General features: G+C 36.1%; 1 protein-coding gene and 1 long non-coding RNA gene across 2 annotated transcripts in view; one reads left to right on the top strand and one right to left on the bottom strand.

Moving 5' to 3' along the window:
- Positions 1 to 20,701, bottom strand: part of IL23R (interleukin 23 receptor) — a 57,449-nt gene that overhangs the window by 14,604 nt on the left and 22,144 nt on the right. The window contains exons 5-7 of the mRNA XM_032870059.1: positions 19,178 to 19,338; positions 14,628 to 14,773; positions 7,169 to 7,325 (exon numbers count right to left, since the gene is read on the bottom strand). Of these exons, the coding sequence (XP_032725950.1) occupies positions 7,169 to 7,325; positions 14,628 to 14,773; positions 19,178 to 19,338 (464 nt within the window). The remainder of the gene's footprint in view (positions 1 to 7,168; positions 7,326 to 14,627; positions 14,774 to 19,177; positions 19,339 to 20,701) is intronic.
- LOC116874993 overlaps positions 1 to 20,701 on the top strand; it is a 61,934-nt gene that overhangs the window by 20,615 nt on the left and 20,618 nt on the right. The window lies entirely within an intron of this gene.

Below are 20,701 nucleotides of genomic sequence, written 5' to 3'. Positions count from 1 at the left end.
GGTTTTTTTGCTGGCATCAAATCATAATAACTGTAAAAATTGCAATAATAGGTGGTGAGGTAGATAGGTGAGATGTGGTAGGACAAATAGTGATCTCCCTACCCCTCAAAATATCCCTGTCCCAATCCTTGGAACCTTTGAGTTTATATATATATATTTATATAATTGATAGAGCAAATATTTATTTGCTGTATTTATATTTAACTATATTTTATATATAATTATTTGCTATGGTTATAAGTATTTATTTATAAATATATAATATAATATAATATTCATATAAGTATATTTATATAAACAAATAACATAAATATTTAATATTTTAAAATTTATTTACAAATAAATGTTTACATATAAATTATATAATTTATGTAACAAATATATATTTATATATATATTTCTATAATTTATAATAGCAAAAGGGACTTGAGATAGGGAAATTATCTTAGATTATAGGGGTAGGTCTGAATGCAATCACATTCGGTGGGATGGTCAAGGCACAAGGCAGGAGGGTCAGAGAGAAAGAGAATGGAAGATACTATGGTTCTGAATTTGAAGATGGAAGATAGGACCACAAGCCAAGGAACAAGGGCATCCTCTAGAATCTGGAAAAGGCAATGAAACTGATTCTCTCCTAGAGCCTCCAGAAAGAACATCGCTTTGCTGATATCTTGACTTTGGCCCAGTGATATCAATTTTGGATTTCCTACCTCCAGAATTATAAAATAATAAATTTGTATTGTTTTAAGCCATGTAGCATGTGACTTAAGGTTGTAATAACTTGTTAAAGCAGCAATAGGAAACTAATATAGAAGATATTACTTCCTCATGGAAAATCATAATCTTTATTCTTTATTAGTGGATATTGTGAACTTCAGAGAGATTGTAACTCTTATGCATTATTTTTTTATTCTATAGAACTCTGATTCTTTATTAGGAATAGGACATGAAGATGATTAAATAAATGCAGGTGATTAAACTGAGTAGTATATCAGGGAACATTGTGTGTCAGTTTAACCTGGCTTAGTAACCATGAATCTACACATTTATTTACATTTATATCTCAAATGTGAATGAATCAGAAACCCTTAACTACAAGTAACGGAATTTTTGAAAAGTACAATTCTGTGTGCCAGCCTCTAATCTGTGTTCAATTTAATATCATTTATATTTAGTTCCATTGACATAACATTTGTTTTTTTCTCTTATAGTCTTTATAAGTTCTGAAAAACTAATGAGAATCTTCTAGGAGTCATCAGTAATGCAACAACCAGTGGTGTTTTGTAAGAACAAAACATCATGTGGTTTAATACCTTGCTCATACTTGTCTTCCTCTGGAGAATTGTCAAAAAAGAATAATACGATTTCTCTGGGAAACTTTCCTACTTCAAGTAGCAATTCAAGCAAGTTAACTAACCATTAGGAAATATGACTGCCCTTCCCTCAGGCCTCTGACTTCTTGTTAAAGGGATTATGGAGCCTGTGCCTTTCCTTCATTGCAAAGAGACTTGTATACAGCAGAGTTGAACAACACTCCTGCTCAAAAGTCATCTATTCAATATATATATTTCAGTAGTATTTAATTTAGGGAACTGGCTTTCACATTTACAGTGTTGGCTTTCTCAGAAATTATCTTTTCCCCTTTGGGGTTCTTTCTGTACTGCTTAAAGACCCCAGGAACAGGAATTTTTTATAGTGACTTTCCAGGGTGGTGGTATAGTAGCTCCAGCTTCAGCAGTCCTCAGTGGTTCTCAGAACCTCAGCTGAAGCTTCACATAGAGAGGTGGGGCAGGGTCCGGGCAGAGGGGGTAATATGGGAGTATGACGGTTCACTGGCACAGCGGTTCACTGGCACAACCTGCATCCTGTGCTTCTAGGGATCCCGAGCTGCCAAGGTGGGCTGGGGTGCTCAGTAACTCAGGAAGTGGTGGGCAGGAGAAAGAGGAGCGGAGAGAGGTGACCAGATAATACTAGAGATAATGGCCTGAAATTCTCATGTACCCACCCTGTTCTGACCCCCAAAATCACTATTACTAAGGCAATATCTTGGGCAATCAAGTCTCCCCATTTCTGTCCACATTTCCTGCCCACACCCTACGTCATTTTTCATGACACTTCTTTCTCTTAAAGGGTGTGTCTAACCCCTAGAGCGGTGGTTTTTACACTTTACTGCAGAAGTATCACTTGGCTAATGGCTCAGCAACCTGCATTTTAAACTCCTACCCAAGCATTTCTAGTGCAGATGGTCCACAGACTCCACTCTGAGAAGCACTGATTTCTCGACACTTTATTGGACCAAGACCAGCTAGAAAAACACATTATGAATGCCCCTGTGGAGGTCCTATCTTTTTATTTTATTTTATTTTATTTTATTTTATTTTATTTTATTTTATTTTATTTTTTCAGTGTTCCAAGTGGAGGTCCTATCTTTAAGAGAACCACCTTTTCCACCTCTACTTCGTCTTCATCTCAGACTGCCCCATCCTATTCCCTGTTCTCCAGGTTCCTGGGGTCCTGTGGTTTCATTTTCATTGTCATAACCCAAACGTGCTTCCACATCTTGTATTTAGGCCAATATAGAATTAGTTGATAGCATCCTGTGGTTTCCTCTTTTCTCATGTATTTGCATTTTCATAACAAACATTACATTAAAAGTGAACTTCTCCTGGCATTGTTTTATTTTTAGCTAATGTACAGAGGAGGATTTGGTGGGGTGGCTGAGGGGAGGTTGACAAAGGACCCTCTTAGGTCTCTTAGGAAGACCAGCAAAGCCATAGTGCAGGTGCTGGAATCCCACCGGATGGCTGATGTCCTGGCTTTACTGTTACCAGCTTTAGAACATTTGGAAAAACTGATTAATCTCCCTGGGCCTCATCTTCTTCAACTGTACAACTGGAATAAAACTTTCATAGGGCTTTAGTGATGGATAAAGGACAATTCGTATGTAAAATGCTTATCATAGTACCAAACACGTAGTAAGCATCCAATAAATGTTAGTTATTATCTATATTATATTATTTATATATTTTGCAGATAATATAATATAACTTATGTGTTATATATAATTTATATATTATAATTTATATTTATATACTATAATTCACATATACTATATATAAATTATATACAATATATAAGTTATATTAAACTATTTTATTTTCTATTATTTGCATACACTCTTTATTACCAGGATAAAAAAATATGCATCTCCAATCTAGAGAAACTTCTCCTGTGTGTTTGCTAAAGCCTGCTATTATATTCTGAGGTTTATTTTTTTTCTTTTTTAGTGTAACACTTTGTTTTTCATTAAAGTCCAAATACTCAGGGTGCCTGGGTGGCTCAGTCGATTAAGTGTCTCCCTTCGGCTTAGGTCATGATCCCGGGGTCCTGGGATGGAGCCCCACATTGAGCCCCACATCGAGCCCGTATATCTGGCTCCTTGCTCAGTGGGGAGCCTGCTTTTCCCTCTCCCTCTGCCTGCTGCTCGCCCTGCTTGTGCTCTCTCTCTTTGTCAAATAAATAAAATCTTAAAAAAATAATAAAGTCCAAATGCTCTAAGGAAGGAAAAGAGAATAAGTGTAATAAATCATTTAATTCTTACTATAAATGAGTTTGTTTGGGGTTTTTTTGGAAACTAGGTTTTTAAAAACCAAGGGAAGTGATACAGAAGAAAGCTGGGGGTTTGCAGGATAAGCCACATCTACTGCATGATTTACTCTGCAATACCATTTCGGCATAATTTTGAAAATACATTGCTTGGAGATAAATCTCTTCAGTGGTACATAGATAAGGATTTTAGAGGGTAAAATAGCAAATTCCTGCATGGGGGGATATTTATTGCCTGAGCTATCTTTCTTCATAAATAAATCAGCCTTTAATTAGTGGGAAAATTGGCTGGTCAAAAAGCCCCATTTTCAAACAAGTTGGTTAATTAAAGTATTATAGAAATTGTATTTTTTAATTTTTTTGATTGTGAAGGAATTCAAATCTTAGTTGTGAGGTTTGATTCTTACTGCTTTTGTTTATAAGATATTTATAGTGCTATGTAATTTATTTTTTTATGATTGTTTTTATTGACTGTCTTCTCTAAAAGTCAGAGATCTTTGTCTCCTTTGTTCACAGAGATTCTGCAAGTACATAGCAAGTGGCTGGGACATGGTAGAGGCTGCTTGAATATTTCATGAATGGCTAAATGAATGACTGTCTTTTCCTAGATATCTTTTTAAAAAGCAATTAAAATTAAAGATTTATTAAAAAGCAATTTGGCAACTTGCATCAAGCATCTTAAAATGTGCTTAAGTCTTGATTCAATAAGGTCTAAACACATAAGGAGAGTTTATGTAAAGGGCTATTCCAAGAAGTTTATTGATAATGGAAAAAATGGCATGACCTAGTACTGCCGAAATGGGGAAATGATTATTTCCTATATTAAACTTGTAGAAAACTTCAATAAATTGCTCTTTCACTTTGATGTAATTGGTTAAAGAAAGAACTTGATGAGTATTAGAGTACACCATACACTGTATGACCATAAAATAGATTTTTTAACTCAACAAGAGAGACGAAGTAAGAATGTAAAACAATATATACACTACAACACCAATCATTAAAAAAATGACAAAGACACATACCTATGATTTTACTTATATGTGGAATATAAGAAACAAATCAAATGAACAAACAAACAACCTCTCTCTTAAATGCGAAGAATTGGTGGTTGCCAGAGGGGAGGGGGGTTGGGGGATGGGTGAAATAGACAAAGGAATTAAGAGGTACAAACTTCTAGTTATAAAATAGTTAAGACATGGAGATGAAAATTATACCATAGGGAATATAGTAAATAATATTGTAAGGATGTTGTATGACAGATGGTCACTACATTTATCTTGGTGAGCACTGATTCATGTATAGAATTGTTGAATCAATGCCGTACACCTGAAATTAATATATCATTGTATGTTAGTTATACTTCAATAATAAAAAAAATGTGCATGAAAAACTAGTGTTAAATTCATTAAGATGTAAACAGCAGTTATTTCTAGGTTGTATATTATAATAAATTTGCATTGTTTTTACAAACAAAAAAATTTTTTTGAAAAGGTTTAATATTAGCACTTTCTCTACACATAGTCACCATTTTTCATTTAATGTGTCTTGGAAGAAATTTATATGGTTCCTCTTAGCTACGTGTTGAATTGGATAGATGCAGTTTTTCAGGAATATCTAATTTTAACTAGCATTTTTGCCTCAAGTGATTTCTTTTCCCCCTTAGGAAACAAAGACTTTACATTTAGACTCATTGTAGGGTGGCTATGGGTTCTATTTTCTTCCACCTGAGGTTTTGGACCTTTGCCTTTAAAGGAGAACATTTGTGGTCCTATATTAAACTTGTAGAAAACTTCAATAAATTGCTCTTTCACTTTGATGTAATTGATTAAAGAAAGAACTTGATGAAATTGCTGAAAGCTGGTGATGACTAAGAAAACTTATGTTCTTGTTTAGGTGCTTTTAGTCACTAGCAATGTGCTATTTAGCAAGTCATGCCTCAGTTTTCTCATTTGTAAAGTGGTGCCAAGTAGACTACCAAATATGGCTGGTGTAAAGATCAGACAAGCTTATACATAGTAGTACTTTGCAGATGGTAAGTAAATATTAGTCATCATTTTGAATCATCTTGCTAGACAATTCTAAATTTCATTTAAAAATAACTGAGTTATCAACTAAATTCTCACTGTTATAAAATGGCATATAAAGTCTGAAGAACTTTTAGCAATATAAACTTAAGAAAGAATATTGTAATTTAAAAACTAACTTTTAAAAAGGAACTGATAGGGGCGCCTGTGTTGCTCAGTCGGTTAAGCCTCTGTCTTAAGTCCCTCAGTTGGATAAGACTCTGCCTCAGCTCAGGTCATGATCCCTGGGTCCTGGAATCAAGTCCCACATCAGGCTCCCTGTCAGCAAGGAGCCTGCTTCTCCCTCTCCCTCTGCCACTCCCCCTACTTGTGTACTCTCTCTCTCGCTCTCTCTCAAGTAAATAAATAAAATCTTAGAAAATAAAAATAAAAAGGAACTGCTAGCATTGCCAATTATTCCCTTGATAATTCATTTCTAAGATTTAGGCATTAGGGGGCGCCAAAAGAACTGTTTAGTTTGCCATTTCACTCCCTCTGCTTATGTAGCAGCCATCAATGTTTATAATGTATGCTAAAGTGTTTAAAAAAAAAACACTCAATTCCAAGATGCTATATTATAATATTATAATAAAGATGGTATTAGCAATCCATGTGATTATAATTAAGTGCTTCAGTTCTGAAAAGAAAAATTTCAATCTAGTATATAAGCTACCTACAATAGGGAGACATCATGAGGTTAATGAAAGACATTGTGGAGTATTATAACATTTACAATAGATTCTCCTTGCTACTATTGAAGTCTATTTAGCCAAGATTTTACTGACTGATGTGTAAATGGATAGAAAATTAAACTAATAATATTAAGAGCAGGGAAATATCTAAAGATAAACAATAGGTCAGCTAAATTTTGCTGAGAAGAGAATTAAGTAATCCCATGATTAAGTGTCTTAACTTTCTGATTACTTTGCATATGGTAGGTAATCAATGTTTATTGATATGATTTGATTTGTGTCTCTCAGGAGAATATATTGTGTCAGAGTAGCCTAAAGAGTTTAATGTAACTCTTAATAATGTGTTTCAAAACAAAGTCTTAGATCATTATATGCCTCATGGTCAGTCTGGATGCTTGTAAGAAATGCTTACTCTTGAGCAACCTGCACACCCACTCCCTTAGACCCATGGACACAGACCCTCGGGGAGCAGGGACGATGAACATGTATATCAGCTGGTTTTTAATTGGTTTTTATTCCCGAGAATGTTTGAGAACCATTACATAAATTATAGTCAGCCTTAACAAAATCAAAGCAAAATGACAATTTAAATGTAACCACCTGCCCGACAATAGTTTTGTCAATATTGATACAAGTAAAGAAGAGAGAACATATATATGTATATATAAATATATAAATTATAAATTATATAAATATATAAAAATATATATTATATATATACGTGTGTGTGTGTGTGTGTGTGTATTTAGGAAAGACAGATGTCAAAAGAAAAGCCTAAGAGATTAAATATATAAATACACTCACCTGTTTCAGGTGTTTTGTGAGAAAAGGGGGAACTCCAGGGTTGCCAGTACTTTTTACCTGTTTCTTGGCATCTCACTTGAAATATATAATTAGTGTCTGACTCCAAGTAGAATTCTGACTGTTGCTCATATGTAAAATTGACATCAAATTCCTTAACCTAAAATGAATGAATAACAATGATGAAACAATACAGTGTTCTTTGAAAACGAACAGTTCTTGCATTTAGGCAGAAATGTATGGAGCACCTATTATTATTATTATTACCATTATTATTACGTTCTAGGCACTCCTCTAGACCCTGGGAAAACAAAGAATAGGGTCCTTTATATAAAGCATAACCATAAATAACCAAATACCTCTTATTTAACATTAAAAGTGAAATACACATTGCTTTGTATTTGACAGTGCATTCAAGCTTTTAAATCTCAAGTTAAGTCCAAAATGTAATATATTCTTAATTTTGGAGTAGCTGATTTTGATGGGATGGAGGAAATGGGGAATCTAAACGCAGTTGTTTGAATTTAGACTTTCTTCCCTCCTTCCCCTTCAATCTCTCTCTCACTCTCTGTGCAGTTGGATATTTACATCAATAATTCTTCATGAATATTAAAATAATTTCACTTGCTAGTGATGACTTTTGGAGAAAATTACTCACAAACTAAGCTGCTAAACTGGTCCTTATTGTAGACTTTTGCTGATTCTATAAAACCTATATATATGTGTGTGTGTGTGTGTGTGTGTGTGTGTGTGAGAGAGAGAAAATAAAACACTTAATAAGGCTGAGCTATGAAAATCCAATGGAAGATAAGCATGCACATAGCTGAGGTCTAAACTTACAAATCATTTTCTGGAGCACTATGACCTGCTATAAAACATAATGAAAGATGACCCCCTGACAAGCTGGTTCAAATAGGAGAGAGAAACCAAGGTATTTACATACCTTCCGTATGTTGTGATAAGTGGATTGACTGAAAAAAAGTGAAGCATGATTGAAAGTAACCATAAAACATGTCTAAAAATGCACTTAGACAATAACCAGGAAGAAACAGTTACAAATACTCATGAAAAAGAAAGTTGAAACTGTAAAGATTTTTTAAAAAAAGAGCAAACTATCAACCCTACTGAGGGATTCTTCTGTGGAAACGCAATCTTAACATACATCTTTAAAACCTGCAATGTAGTGAAAATGTAAAATTCATGAAACTATCTGTTTTGGGAATGTCATTCTCCATCTAAAGTACCATTCCGAGTTTCCATAAGCTATGTCTCCACCCTTGGCCCTTGGAATTTTGTGCCATGTAAGTATGACAGGCAGGCATCTAGGGTCTCCTGGGATCCAGGGAAGATTTTACTTGTAGTTGGAAGTTTGACTTTCAAATGTACTCTGCTTCTATTTGCTTCTCTTGGAAGGGAGTTATTCTCTAGTATGTCTCTTGCCATTACATTTATAGATAAGTCCCCCTGAAGAAGAGAAATACACTAAAGCACAGCCAGAATTCTAAAATGCAAGAATTTTACAGAACTGTTAACAGACTTTTTTCCACCATGAGGCAATCCAGGTGACTACTCAGGGTCTTGTAAGCACAAGTTGTTACCTCAAGTTATTTTCGGAGGCTAAAACAAACATTGAGAGATGTAATTGAGTGCCTATGTAGAGGGTATGATCTCAAGTGCAAGAAATATGACTACTTTTGGCAGTTTATTTCTATTTAAAATCTTAATTCTGAATAGAGGTGAGGCACAGAAACTGATTCTCCATCAGTCTAAGGTACCCCCCTCTTCTCTTAGGGTTACATTAAGTTTCCGGGAGCATCACTGGGTGGAGGGAAGGAGAATCTCCAGCCTAGTCAGACAGGTCTCTAATTTCCACTTCCTCCAGCCCTCTAGCTGGGGCAAGCCCAGGGTGAAGGAGCCCTTCTCAGGGACCTACCACTGTCTAAACTCTTTTGGTTCCTCTTCCTAACTCCCTCCACCCTTCTAACTTGCCCCTCTGTCTGCCCAGTTAATCTTTACCTAGTGTTTGGTGGAGTAGGGAGTGGGATTTTGATTGAGAAAACTTGTCCTGACTAATCACCGTTCTTCCAAGTCTTTGTGTTATACCAGCATTTACACTTTTGAAATGAAAAGGTCAAATGTTTGATCCTTTGCTATCTGTGTACTGTTCTATTAGCCTTTCCTGGAAAAGAAAGAATGCTTGGTTTTATGCACTCCAAGAACTGAGAAATGTTTTTACATTTTTAAATGGTTGTATGAAAATAAAAGAACATTCTGTGATGAATGGAAATTACATGGAATTCAAATTTCCATTTCCAAACTTGAAATTTTACCATGCCCATTCATTTGTATATTGCCTGTGGCTGCTTTCACACAACAAATGCAAAGTCAAGGCGTTAGATCAGAGAACTTATGCCCTGCAAATTCTAAAATGTTTACTCTCTGGTCCTTGAATAAGAAATTTTTTCACTTTCCGTGCTGATACTGCTCTTGCAAACACGGTGAATGTTTATAAAACCCACTGCATTTTCTGTAAGAAGTATAGCAAACTACCCCACAAAGTGATACAGTACAAGAAGGGCAAGGATTCTCTCTAGGTGCAGGGAAAGTGGCATTATGACAGGAAATAGAGTGGCTATGGTGGGCAGATAAAGCTGATCTTTTGGGAAAAGTCTAAAACGTACAAAGAAGATTGTGCTGAGACTTGAATGTGTTGAGCACAACTGCAGATCTAAGAGAATGCTGGTTGTCAAGAGATGCAAGCATTTTGAACTGGGAGGAAGGGCCAAGTTCCAGTTCTAAGTTTCACATTTTGTTTTGTTATGAAGACAATAAAATCTTGAGGTTATATTTAAAAAAAAAAAAAAGGTTACCAATACTCTAATCGAGTTTAGTTAGAGAAAGGAGTCACCCTTAATCCATTTACTGGAATGTGCAGCAAAGACTTCTCTGCCTTACCATCACTACAGTTGGGCTCTTATTAAAGGCAAACAATAATATTTATAACTAATGTTTCACATGTCATCTGCATGAACTACACATTATAAAAATCATTGAAGGTACAAAAAACGATTATGGAACAGCCTGCCTTCCAGGGGATTATAGTTAAAGGATGGGGAAATAGAAGTGTAAACAGGTAAATATACAGCACGGTAATGCTCTTGAGATGGGATATACAGAAGTGAGCAAGGATTGCTGGTGAAGACTGTGAGCTTAATTTTTAACACAAGTTTGAGGTGCCAGGGAGATAATCCATGAGGATAAGCAACAAGTAGATAAATATTTTCCCCATGGTGTCAGCCCTGCAGGATCACCTGAAGGACTGGCTGGTTCTCTTTAATACTTCAAAGTCTGTGTAAGTTAGTTAAAGGCAGATGAAAACCAACCTCAATTCAGTAATTTTGATTTTTCAGGAGGGCTTCCTTTGCTCCACCAAACTTGTTGCATGGCTCTCCTCAAGGTTAAGGCTAAGAGTAACAACAGCCAGTATTTACTGAACTTGAACTCTATTCCAGACTCGGGGCTAACTATATTATTTGATCGTCCCCACAACCATATGGGGTAGGTGACTGTCTTTTTCCTACATTAGGTATTGGGATAATGAGGCACAAAGAAGATAAGGAGCTTGCCCAAGGTTGCATAACTAGAAAGTGCAGAACCAGGCTTTAAATTCTAGTACTGTGCTCTAAGCCACATGGCTTTCTTACACGGCTGGCTGCCTGTCTCTTTGAAGTAAAGAATCTCCCTCAAGTAATATGACAGAGGCACAGATGAAGTTGAAGATCAAATCTGTAGTCCTTTATATCTCCTCCTCTTCTTGCCTCTGATTTCCTGTCTCCTGACAAGGGGACAAAGACAACACTTTGTGCATGACCCAGATGAAATTGATAAAGTGGCAAATGTTAAAAATCAAACTTTCATTCTGGCTCTTACTGACTAGACTTGGGTCATCTGGATAGAAATGGTAATTCACATTTTTCTGTGTGAATGGTTATATTTAGAGGAAGCATGGTAGAAGGGATAGGATATAGGTTTTGGATTGAAGCCTGTTCTTTCATTTCCCAAGTATTTTGGGGTGCCCAAAGTGACATAAGGTCTGTGAAAGGCATTTAGTTACTAAAAGTGTAAGCTTGAAAAAAACTGGCTTGAGGTCTTTCCAGCTCTACATCCTCATTTCTGTAGCGGAGCTGATACTTACCTCCCAAAGGATCATTATGAAGAGTAGATGAGATAACAAATACTCTCAGCTCCTTCATTTGCCTGCTTCTGGGTTACCAAATCTCAAAATGGCATAGTAGCACCAGGAGGGGGAGCAAAGAACAAGCGTTTCAAACAGAAAACGGTTTCTGAAAACTGCTCAGAGATACTGAAAGTGTAATTACTTTCTATTTTCTAAACATTCTCATAGCCTATAATCTCCTCCTAATTATGCCAAATAAGAGATTTCTGTATTATCAATAACATCCTATGATCAACACTAAGCAAAAGGGCCCCGGTGTCCTATTAGAATTAAATCCTATTGACTCAATATCTAAGACTCAGAGGATTTCATTTGAGTTGTTCTCAAATTTACCTAAATTCCACATTTGCAAGAGAACTGACTGTGGAGCTGTGTTTTATTTTTATCCTGCTTGTCCCAGGCTTTAAGCGCAGACTTGCTGGGCACACATACGCCATAACTATTTAGTCAATGAGTCCAGCAGGATCGTCACTTGATAATTGACCAAATGATGCAGAATGTGGGATCACTCCTAAATGTAATCTAAACTGTAAAGTTCATATCACATTTCTGATTTAAATGAACAGGGGTAAATAAGGTTGATGTTAGGGATTTATTTTTAGAGAACAATCCTTAAAGTATGTCATGCAATTAGTATAGTTTTACCCTCACCTTCTCGACACTCTTGAAACACGTTGCTCTGCAGCAAAGCTGATGTTAGCATGACTCCAAAGATTAGTGTTAAATACATATCATTTTATTTAACTCCCTGAAAACAGATAAAGTCAAATATGGTACATAACTCTTAATTAAACAGAGCCAAAAATTCCAGTCCTTAATTAGTTTGACTAAATGGCAGTTCATTTTACTTAAAAATAATAAAATGGCATTTCTTTTAAAATACACCAAAACTGGAACTTTCCTCAGTCAGACTAGTGTTCTTCCATGGTTCAAATTAGTTTTTATTATAATGTCACAAGTGCTGTCATGTGACATGACTTCATTAATGAACCTTGTACCTATGACTCTCCTAAGTCAGTCGGTAACTTACCATTGGTATTTAAGTATAATTTGTCTAGACATTCACTTTTTACTTTAACTTCATATAAGACTGAGGCCTATACTAGTTTTTTAAAATTTATTTAGAGATATAATTTATTTATTTGACAGAGAGACAGCAAGAGAGGGAACACAAGCAGGGGGAGTGGGAGAGGGAGAAGCAGGCTTCCTGCTGAGTAGGGAGCCCAACGCGGGGCTCATCCCAGGACCCTGAGATCATGACCTGAACCGAAGGCAGATGTTTAATGGCTGAGCCACCCAGGCGCCCCTGAGGCCTATATTAGTAACAAATTTAACATTTTGACTTGCATTTTTAATTTAAAAAGAGACTCTCATAAATCGGAAGTCCTTTTTTTGAAGTTATTACCAGAGATGCCTTTAAATTTCAGCATAGAATGCTTACATCTTATATATCATCACTGATGTAAATTTCACTCTAGGAGGCACGGAATTAAAAGGAGCCAAATAGATCTCTATTAGTTGGATATTTGTCCATTTAACAACTTAAAAAAGGTTAAGAGGACATTTTCAGGAAACACATATCCGTTCGGAAACATATGGTAATGATTATTAAAATTAGAGTGGTCTTAGGGCCCCTAGATGATTCAATCAATTGAGCCTTGGCTCTTGATTTTTGCTCAGGTCATGATTTCAGAGTCGTGGGATCTAGCACTGAGTCAGCCTTACACTCAGTGCAGAATCGGCTTGAGATTCTCTCTCCCTTTGCCCCTCCCACCTTTCTCTTTCTCTCATATAAATAAATAAATAAATAAATAAATAAATAAAAGGAAACAGTCAAGAAAACAAAGAGGCAACCCACGGAATGGGAGAAGATATTTGCAAATGACAGTACAGACAAAAGGTTGATATCCAGGATCTATAAAGAACTCCTCAAACTCAACACACACAAAATAGATAATCATATCAAAAAAGGGGCAGAAGATATGAACAGACACTTCTCCAATGAAGATATACAAATGGCTATCAGACACATGAAAAAATGTTCATCATCACTAGCCATCAGGGAGATTCAAATTAAAACCACATTGAGATATCACCTTACACCAGTTAGAATGGCCAAAATTAGCAAGACAGGAAACAACACGTGTTGGAGGGGATGTGGAAAAAGGGGAACCCTCTTACACTGTTGGTGGGAATGCAAGTTGGTGCAGCCACTTTGGAGAACAGTGTGGAGGTTCCTCAAGAAATTAAAAATAGAGGTTCCCTCTGACCCTGCAATTGCACTACTGGGTATTTACCCCAAAGATACAGATGTAGTGAAAAGAAGGGCCATCTGTACCCCAATGTTTATAGCAGCAATGGCCACAGTCGCCAAACTGTGGAAAGAACAAAGATGCCCTTCAACGGACGAATGGATAAGAAGATGTGGTCCATATACACTATGGAGTATTATGTCTCCATCAGAAAGGATGAATACCCAACTTTTGTAGCAACATGGACGGGACTGGAAGAGATTATGCTGAGTGAAATAAGTCAAGCAGAGAGAGTCAATTATCATATGGTGTCACTGATTTGTGGAGCATAACAAATAGCATGGAGAACAAGGGGAGTTAGAGTGGAGAAGGGAGTTGGAGGAAATTGGAAGGGGAGGTGAACCATGAGAGACTATGGACTCTGAAAAACCCATCTGAGGGTTTTGAAGGGGTGGGGGATGGGAGGTTGGGGGAACCAGGTGGTGGATATTAGAGAGGGCATGGATTGCATGGAGCACTGGGTGTGGTGCAAAAACAATGAATACTGTTATGCTGAAAAGAAATTTTAAAAAAATACAGGGCATGGGCATTTGCAAAGACAATAAATAAATAAATAAATAGATAGATAAAATTTATTAAAATAAATTAAATAATAAACAAACAAATAAATAAAATAAATAATTTGTTTTAAGCAAACAAAACTAGAGTGGTTTAAGGAGTGGTTGTAGGTAAAACTAGAGTGGTTTAAGGAGCGCCTGGCTGGCTGTTGGTAGAGCGTGCAACTCTTGATCTTGGGGCCATGGTTCGAGCCCCATGTTGGACATAGAGATTATGTAAAAAACCCAACAAACTAGAGTGGTCTGAGTATCAGACAAACAGATGAAAACATGTGAAATAGAACATCATAAGTCCATTGCAGGTTGGCTTTTCTTTCATTCACTTATGTGCTAAAAAACAGTGAAAATTAGCTTACCTTCCAAGTTTGGTTTGTTGTAGTCCTGTATCTCATTTCACAGAAAAGCTTTTCAAATGTTGTTTGACTATGCCAGTGAATTATGGTCTTGGGCACTGCAGTATTTATATCCTCAGCCCTGGAAATGATGGATGCAGAAGGTATCACTAGAAAAATAAATGAATAAATAAATACTCAGCAGTTTAAAACTTGCCTTGGGAGAAATCAATATCTTTTCATTAATAAATAGACATTTTAAAACTCAAAATACTAAAAAGACAATTTCATGATCTAATTAACAATATTTACTTGTTTTCTAAGCTATTGTGTAGGCAAAAACTGCTGCTGATAAGTGAAATTCTATTCAACCTAGTTTCTATTTCTTTTAAGTGGGACTCTTATAGTCCACTTTTCCCCCACCCCCTATTCCCTTATAATCCTAAATGATGAAATTCCAAAGTCTGGCCTTATTAACAAAAGAGAGTGAAAAAGAGCTAAAGGAGGTATTTCTTTCTTCCTGCATCTGTTTAGGGGAAAAATGATGTTTTGCATTCTAAACTTAGTTCAGAGAATCTGATTTGTTAAGATATTAAATTGAGACCTTTCACAATAATATTTTTATTCTTTTGTGTCATAGGGAAACATATGGAAACATATGAATAATTAAATCTATTGGTAACTTATTTTGTTATCTATTAAAATAAATCTGTACTTGAAAGTATGATTTGAACAAAGCAAGTCTCATAAGACTCTAAGGCTTTATAAATTACTGCCATGCTCTGTGATAATAATTTTCAAAAGGAAAGTGAAATTATGTTGGGTTATGTTACTGTAGTTTTGTTGTACCCTATAGGAGTAATGGTGTAACTGGAATTTCTGTATTTCTAAACTGTATTAATTCTTGTACATTTGTTCTGTCTGAACAGAATTAAATCATTGACACGTCCCATTTCTCCTATGTATACATTTGTTCTGTCTGAACAGAATTAAATCATTGGCACGTCCCATTTCTCCTATGTGTACCACAGAACAATGAAAACCCATGACTTTGTTAGACTTATTATTTAACAAAGAACTGAAGAGCCTATATGTGTGTTTTTAAGGACCATTATTATAGCTTAATATTCTCTATGGATTAGTTTCCTCTTCATTTATTCTAGGTGTATAAAGGATTCTTTGGGAATATGATTGTTTAATTATTAATGATTTATTATCTAAAACTATTTGCCCAGGTATATGATTTATAGAGAAATATAAAAAAATTAAAGAGTTGCTGTTTAGTAGCACCGTCCTATAATACTATAATAAAATCCTTGAGCTAAAGCTAACATAGGAAGGAAGTATTGACAAAAATCAGTCTAATTAAAGAGATTACTGTACTGAACTTTTATCATCCAAATGCCACTGTTGATTTCTTTTCACTAGTATAGGCTTCTTGTAATGAGGATCAGTATTTGCAGATTTCTGTAGTCAGAGAAGTTGTTTCCGAGGGTTCTGAGACCAATTGGGACCATTTAAGCACCCTCAGGCTAAATTACCCACCCACTCTTCCCACTCTTTTCTGATTGGTAGAGTAGCACAAGCATTCCTGAGACTCTTCTGCAGAAAGAAATACTCCAGGGAGGAAGCAAAGTCTGTTTAGTCCTTTGAGAAATGCAGATGGAACAGTAAGTCAGGTTTAAAATAGAGTCAGCACAGGGCAGGTCGATGCAACAGAGACCTAAGGTTTTAGGTTTGCATGACCTCATATGTTTTCAAATAAACATGCTATATAATAAATACTTGACTATGTTAAAAGACTCAAATGTTGAACATTTGCTCCCATTGCTTAGGTTTCAAACATTCCCATCATATCTTAGGTTTTTAAAAAACTGTCAAATTCATCATAGATACCATGTGTTTAGTCTTCACTTGTATTGAAATGAAGAACCGGATTTATAGTCTTTTGGTATCTTCTACTCCATAAATAGGAGCTTAACCGAAATCATCCTTAATGATAAAAACAGAAATAATTGGTACTAGGATGTCCAAATAGATGTCCAAATGTCCACATATATTTACCTATGTGAGAATTAACGTTCAAAATGGCAACTGGAAGACACTGCACTTTCTGCACTGACATTTATTTCTCCACAGAAGCTGAGGCACCCCTCTCACAGTCCTTTTGGCACAGTGTTACTGCACTAGTAGCTCAGGCCTGCCTTTCAACCCAGCCATCTAACTTAATTAAAGCCCAGTCCTGTAGCTGTTATGTAGAAATTGTTCTCAGGAGAATCCTCTGCCTCCAGTTTCATAGAACAGTTCATTTATCTAACGTGCAATGTCTCATTCTTAAAAGTGTGACAAATGAGTATAGCATATCCATTAGTTATCTGGTGGCTTTGTTGGGTGGAGTATCCTACACAGTCAACCTATATTTTTCTACCTGAGTTTCTAAGAGTTTGTTTTGAGATTTAGAGGGAAAAAAAGGAGGTGGAATAACAACTCCAAACAAGAGACTTTCTGGTCCACAGTGTGAGAAGTCAGATTTGAAAGTGGTAGCCAGATGAGATTTTCCCTTTGTGGGAGAAAGGGTGGTGATTAACCTTCTTTACAAGACAGCAGGTCTGCAATGAAATCTGGATCTCCTCCTTACTAGCTGTGGGATCTTGAGCAAATTATTTATCTCTTTCTTTATCTGTAAAATGGGTACAATAGTACCATGTATGATTTTTTCCAGAATTAAGTGTGATTTACATGTTAATTGTCTGGAACACTGTAGGCGTTTAATAAATGGATGTGATGATAGTAAGATCACAAGATCACAATGATAATAATAGCAGTAATACTACTAATAAATAATTTAGTTCTAAAAGATGATATTACCAAAGTGATACAGGACATGGTAGCCTCTAAACATCCTTAATCCATTGAGGGGACCCTGTTTTAAGAAAAGGGCATTTTATGGCATCCTACCTCAAACTAAATTTACAAAAACAGGCACACCATGGTCAAGAGAACTATACATTGTGGACTACATATCATAGTCAGCAGTGTTTGTTTTCAAATCCAATATTCAGAGCATAGGGACAGACTTTTCAACCAAACCTGTTAGCTGGAATAGTTGAGTTTAGTTGAAGCAGAAGTTGAGAAGTTGAGATATTAGTTCCAGTGGAAGACCCCAGTGGTCCCCAAAGGATACCCATGTTGTACTGCAAAAGGTGTCACATCCCCTAGATCACTAATCAGCAGGGAAGTTGTCAGACACATACCATGCTTTTAAATAAAGACTGAGGATAGAAGATGAGGATATTGGAATTGGAGCTTCCTAGGTCCACAGTCTCAAAATTTATAATGCTACCTAGCCTTGATTCCCTTAAGTAGAAATTATAGTTTCTTCTACAAAACAGGGTTGTTTGGGGGGGTTAAATGAGGTAATTTATGTAAAAGCATTTAACACTTAAGAAAGCGCTCCATAATTGTGAGCTTAACTGAAATCATCCTTAATGATAAAAACAGAAATAATTGGTACTAGGATGTCCAAATAGAGGGTGATTCACTTGGTGCTCTTTGGCTGAACTTTGGCTTTAGGACTGGGATGTAGCTCTAAAAAACTCAGGGGCAATTACCTTTTGGAATTTATCTTAAGGGAAAAAAAAAAAAAAAAACAGGGATGCCTAGGTGGCTCAGTTGGTTGAGCACTTGCCTTTGGCTAAGCTCATGATTTCAGCGTCCTGGGATGGACCTGAGTTGGGCTCCCTGCTTAGTGGGGAGTCTGTTTCTCTCCTTCTTTCTCCCCTTCTCGCCCATGCTTGCATGCACTTTATCTCTGACTCTCTTAAAAATAAATAAATAAATAAAATCTTAAAAAAAAAAAAGGAAAAAGAAGCAACTATTATGAAAAAATTTATCCAAAAGGTTGTTCATGGTACTATAGTTTATAATGGTGAAAATTTGAAAGCAGCCTACATTTCCAACAATAAAAGACTGATTAAAGACATTCATTAAAAATAATATTATAGATTCAAAAAATAGAAGTATTTATAAGTTTTAGAAGGGAAGTTCTAAAATATCTGAAGCAAAACCTGGCTGGTAAAAACAGAGATGTCCACCATTTTTTATGTTTTTTCTAAAACTTAAAAAAAAAACCCCACAACTTCCAAAATAGTATATACAATAGAATTCTTTAGTATGCTGTACTTCTCACAATGTAAGACTTATCACAGTTTATTATAATCCTTGTTTCTTTCCATCTTCCCTGGTAGATTGCAAGGTATTTAGGGCAGTAGATATCTTTCTTATCCTATTATCCCTAGCCCGTAGAACAATGCTTGAACATAAGAAATTCTCAATAAATAAGTGTAAAACCACATGCATCCATGTAGAAATAAGACTGGAAAGATATGCAACAAAATGGTAGCCGTACTTATCTTTGAGTTGTCTCGGGCTGGTCAATTACAGGTAGTTCTTGTTTTCTGTATCATGACCTGCAGGACCTTTGGGGGAACTCCTTTCAGAGCTAGACTTCGTTTGACTAGGTCAGAACAAATGAGTTGTTTAGTTGTAAAGACATATTAATTTCTCATTCTTACCTATATCATCCAGATTAATTTGCAGTTGTTTTGACTTCTCCATGCCCAATGCATTTACAGCTTGGACCCAAACCAAATATTTTTTGCCACCTTGCAATGAATCAGTAGAGATGTTAATACAACTTGAAGAAAGATATTGTTGCTCTTCTTCTGTCTCTAAACTTAAAAAAAAAAAAAAAGGTTATGATGACCAGTTATGTTTGGTTTGAATGAGTTATTCTTCAATTTTTTAAAAATATTTTATTTATTTATTTGACAGAGAGCTAGAGAGAGAGCACAAGTAAGCAGAGCAGCAGGGAGAGAGGGAGAGAGAGAAGCAGGCTCTCTGCTGAGCAGGGAGCCCGATGTGGGGCTCGATCCCAGGACCCTGGAATCATGACCCGAGCTGAAGGCAGTCGCATAATCAACTGAGCCACCTGGGCACCCCATTCCTCAATTTTTTGATACTACTTTTTTAGCCTGATTTCAGAATACAAAATTTATTTAATTTTGAAAATTTTAAAAAATAAATTCAAGACTCTTCAGGGCCACATTATGACTTTCATGAGTCTTAAGTCCTTTTGCCTTTATGGATTGATTCTTCTACCCAGAAAAAAAAATAGTACATATGTGTGTGGGTATGTGTATACTTATATAGATACATATATATGTTCATATAGATTATGTTCTATTACTGTTGATTTAAAAGCAAATATATCAGTATTACATCTTGAAACATTTTCTTTGACCTAATGGTTTTTTTCTTCTGATTTTATTTCACTTATATATTTTTTAAAGATTTTATTTATTTATTTGACATGGGGAGGGGAGGGAGTGAGCGCAAGCACAAGCAGAGGGAGAAGCAGGTTTCCGCTGAGCAAGGAGCCCAATATGGGACTCTATCCCAGGATCCTGGGATCATGACCAGACCTGAAGGCAGCCGCTTAGTGCACTGAGCCACCTAGATACCCCTTTTCTTCTGATTTTAAATGAAATTAAGCATGTTCATGGACTCCTAAAGATATCATTGGCCCTGGGCATTATGCCTCCAGGAAAAGTTGACTCTAGACTGAGCTTGAAATAAATGAGTACCCTCTGGGAAGGAGCATTGCATAGGAGCTCAGTACACGGGCTTTGAGTCGGACATTTCTACCAGGTATAGAGTGAGGAGTAAGAATGGCTTGAAGGATCAGGATAGGGTGAGAGATCTGGATGGGGTAGAGAAAGACCCTTCCAGGGGAAAAAACAAACAAACAAACAAACAATAACAACCCCCTCCCCCCGGCATGTTGTAAAACAAATAACTGAAGTGGCATGCCATTTTCAAGAAAGTTCAGCATGTTAATTCTTTGGAGCATGAATGTGGAAGAAATAACTTGAAGTAGACAAGATCAGAAAGACTTCCTGTGGACTTTGAAACGAGCACTGGCTGGATCTGGTGGCTGATTAGGTAAGGGGAAAAGGAAGTCATTTGCTGCCAAAGAAGATGGAGAAGATAGAGGGGAGAAGCACAGTTTGGAGTGAGAAATAGAGCTACTAAATCAT

The sequence above is a fragment of the Lontra canadensis genome, unplaced genomic scaffold, assembly GCF_010015895.1.
Source record: "Lontra canadensis isolate GAN:19392208 unplaced genomic scaffold, GSC_riverotter_1.0 scaffold40, whole genome shotgun sequence".
In the NCBI taxonomy this organism is placed as follows: domain Eukaryota; kingdom Metazoa; phylum Chordata; class Mammalia; order Carnivora; family Mustelidae; genus Lontra; species Lontra canadensis.
Note: the sequence above shows the minus strand (reverse complement) of the source record. Positions and strands in the feature narration are given on the sequence as shown.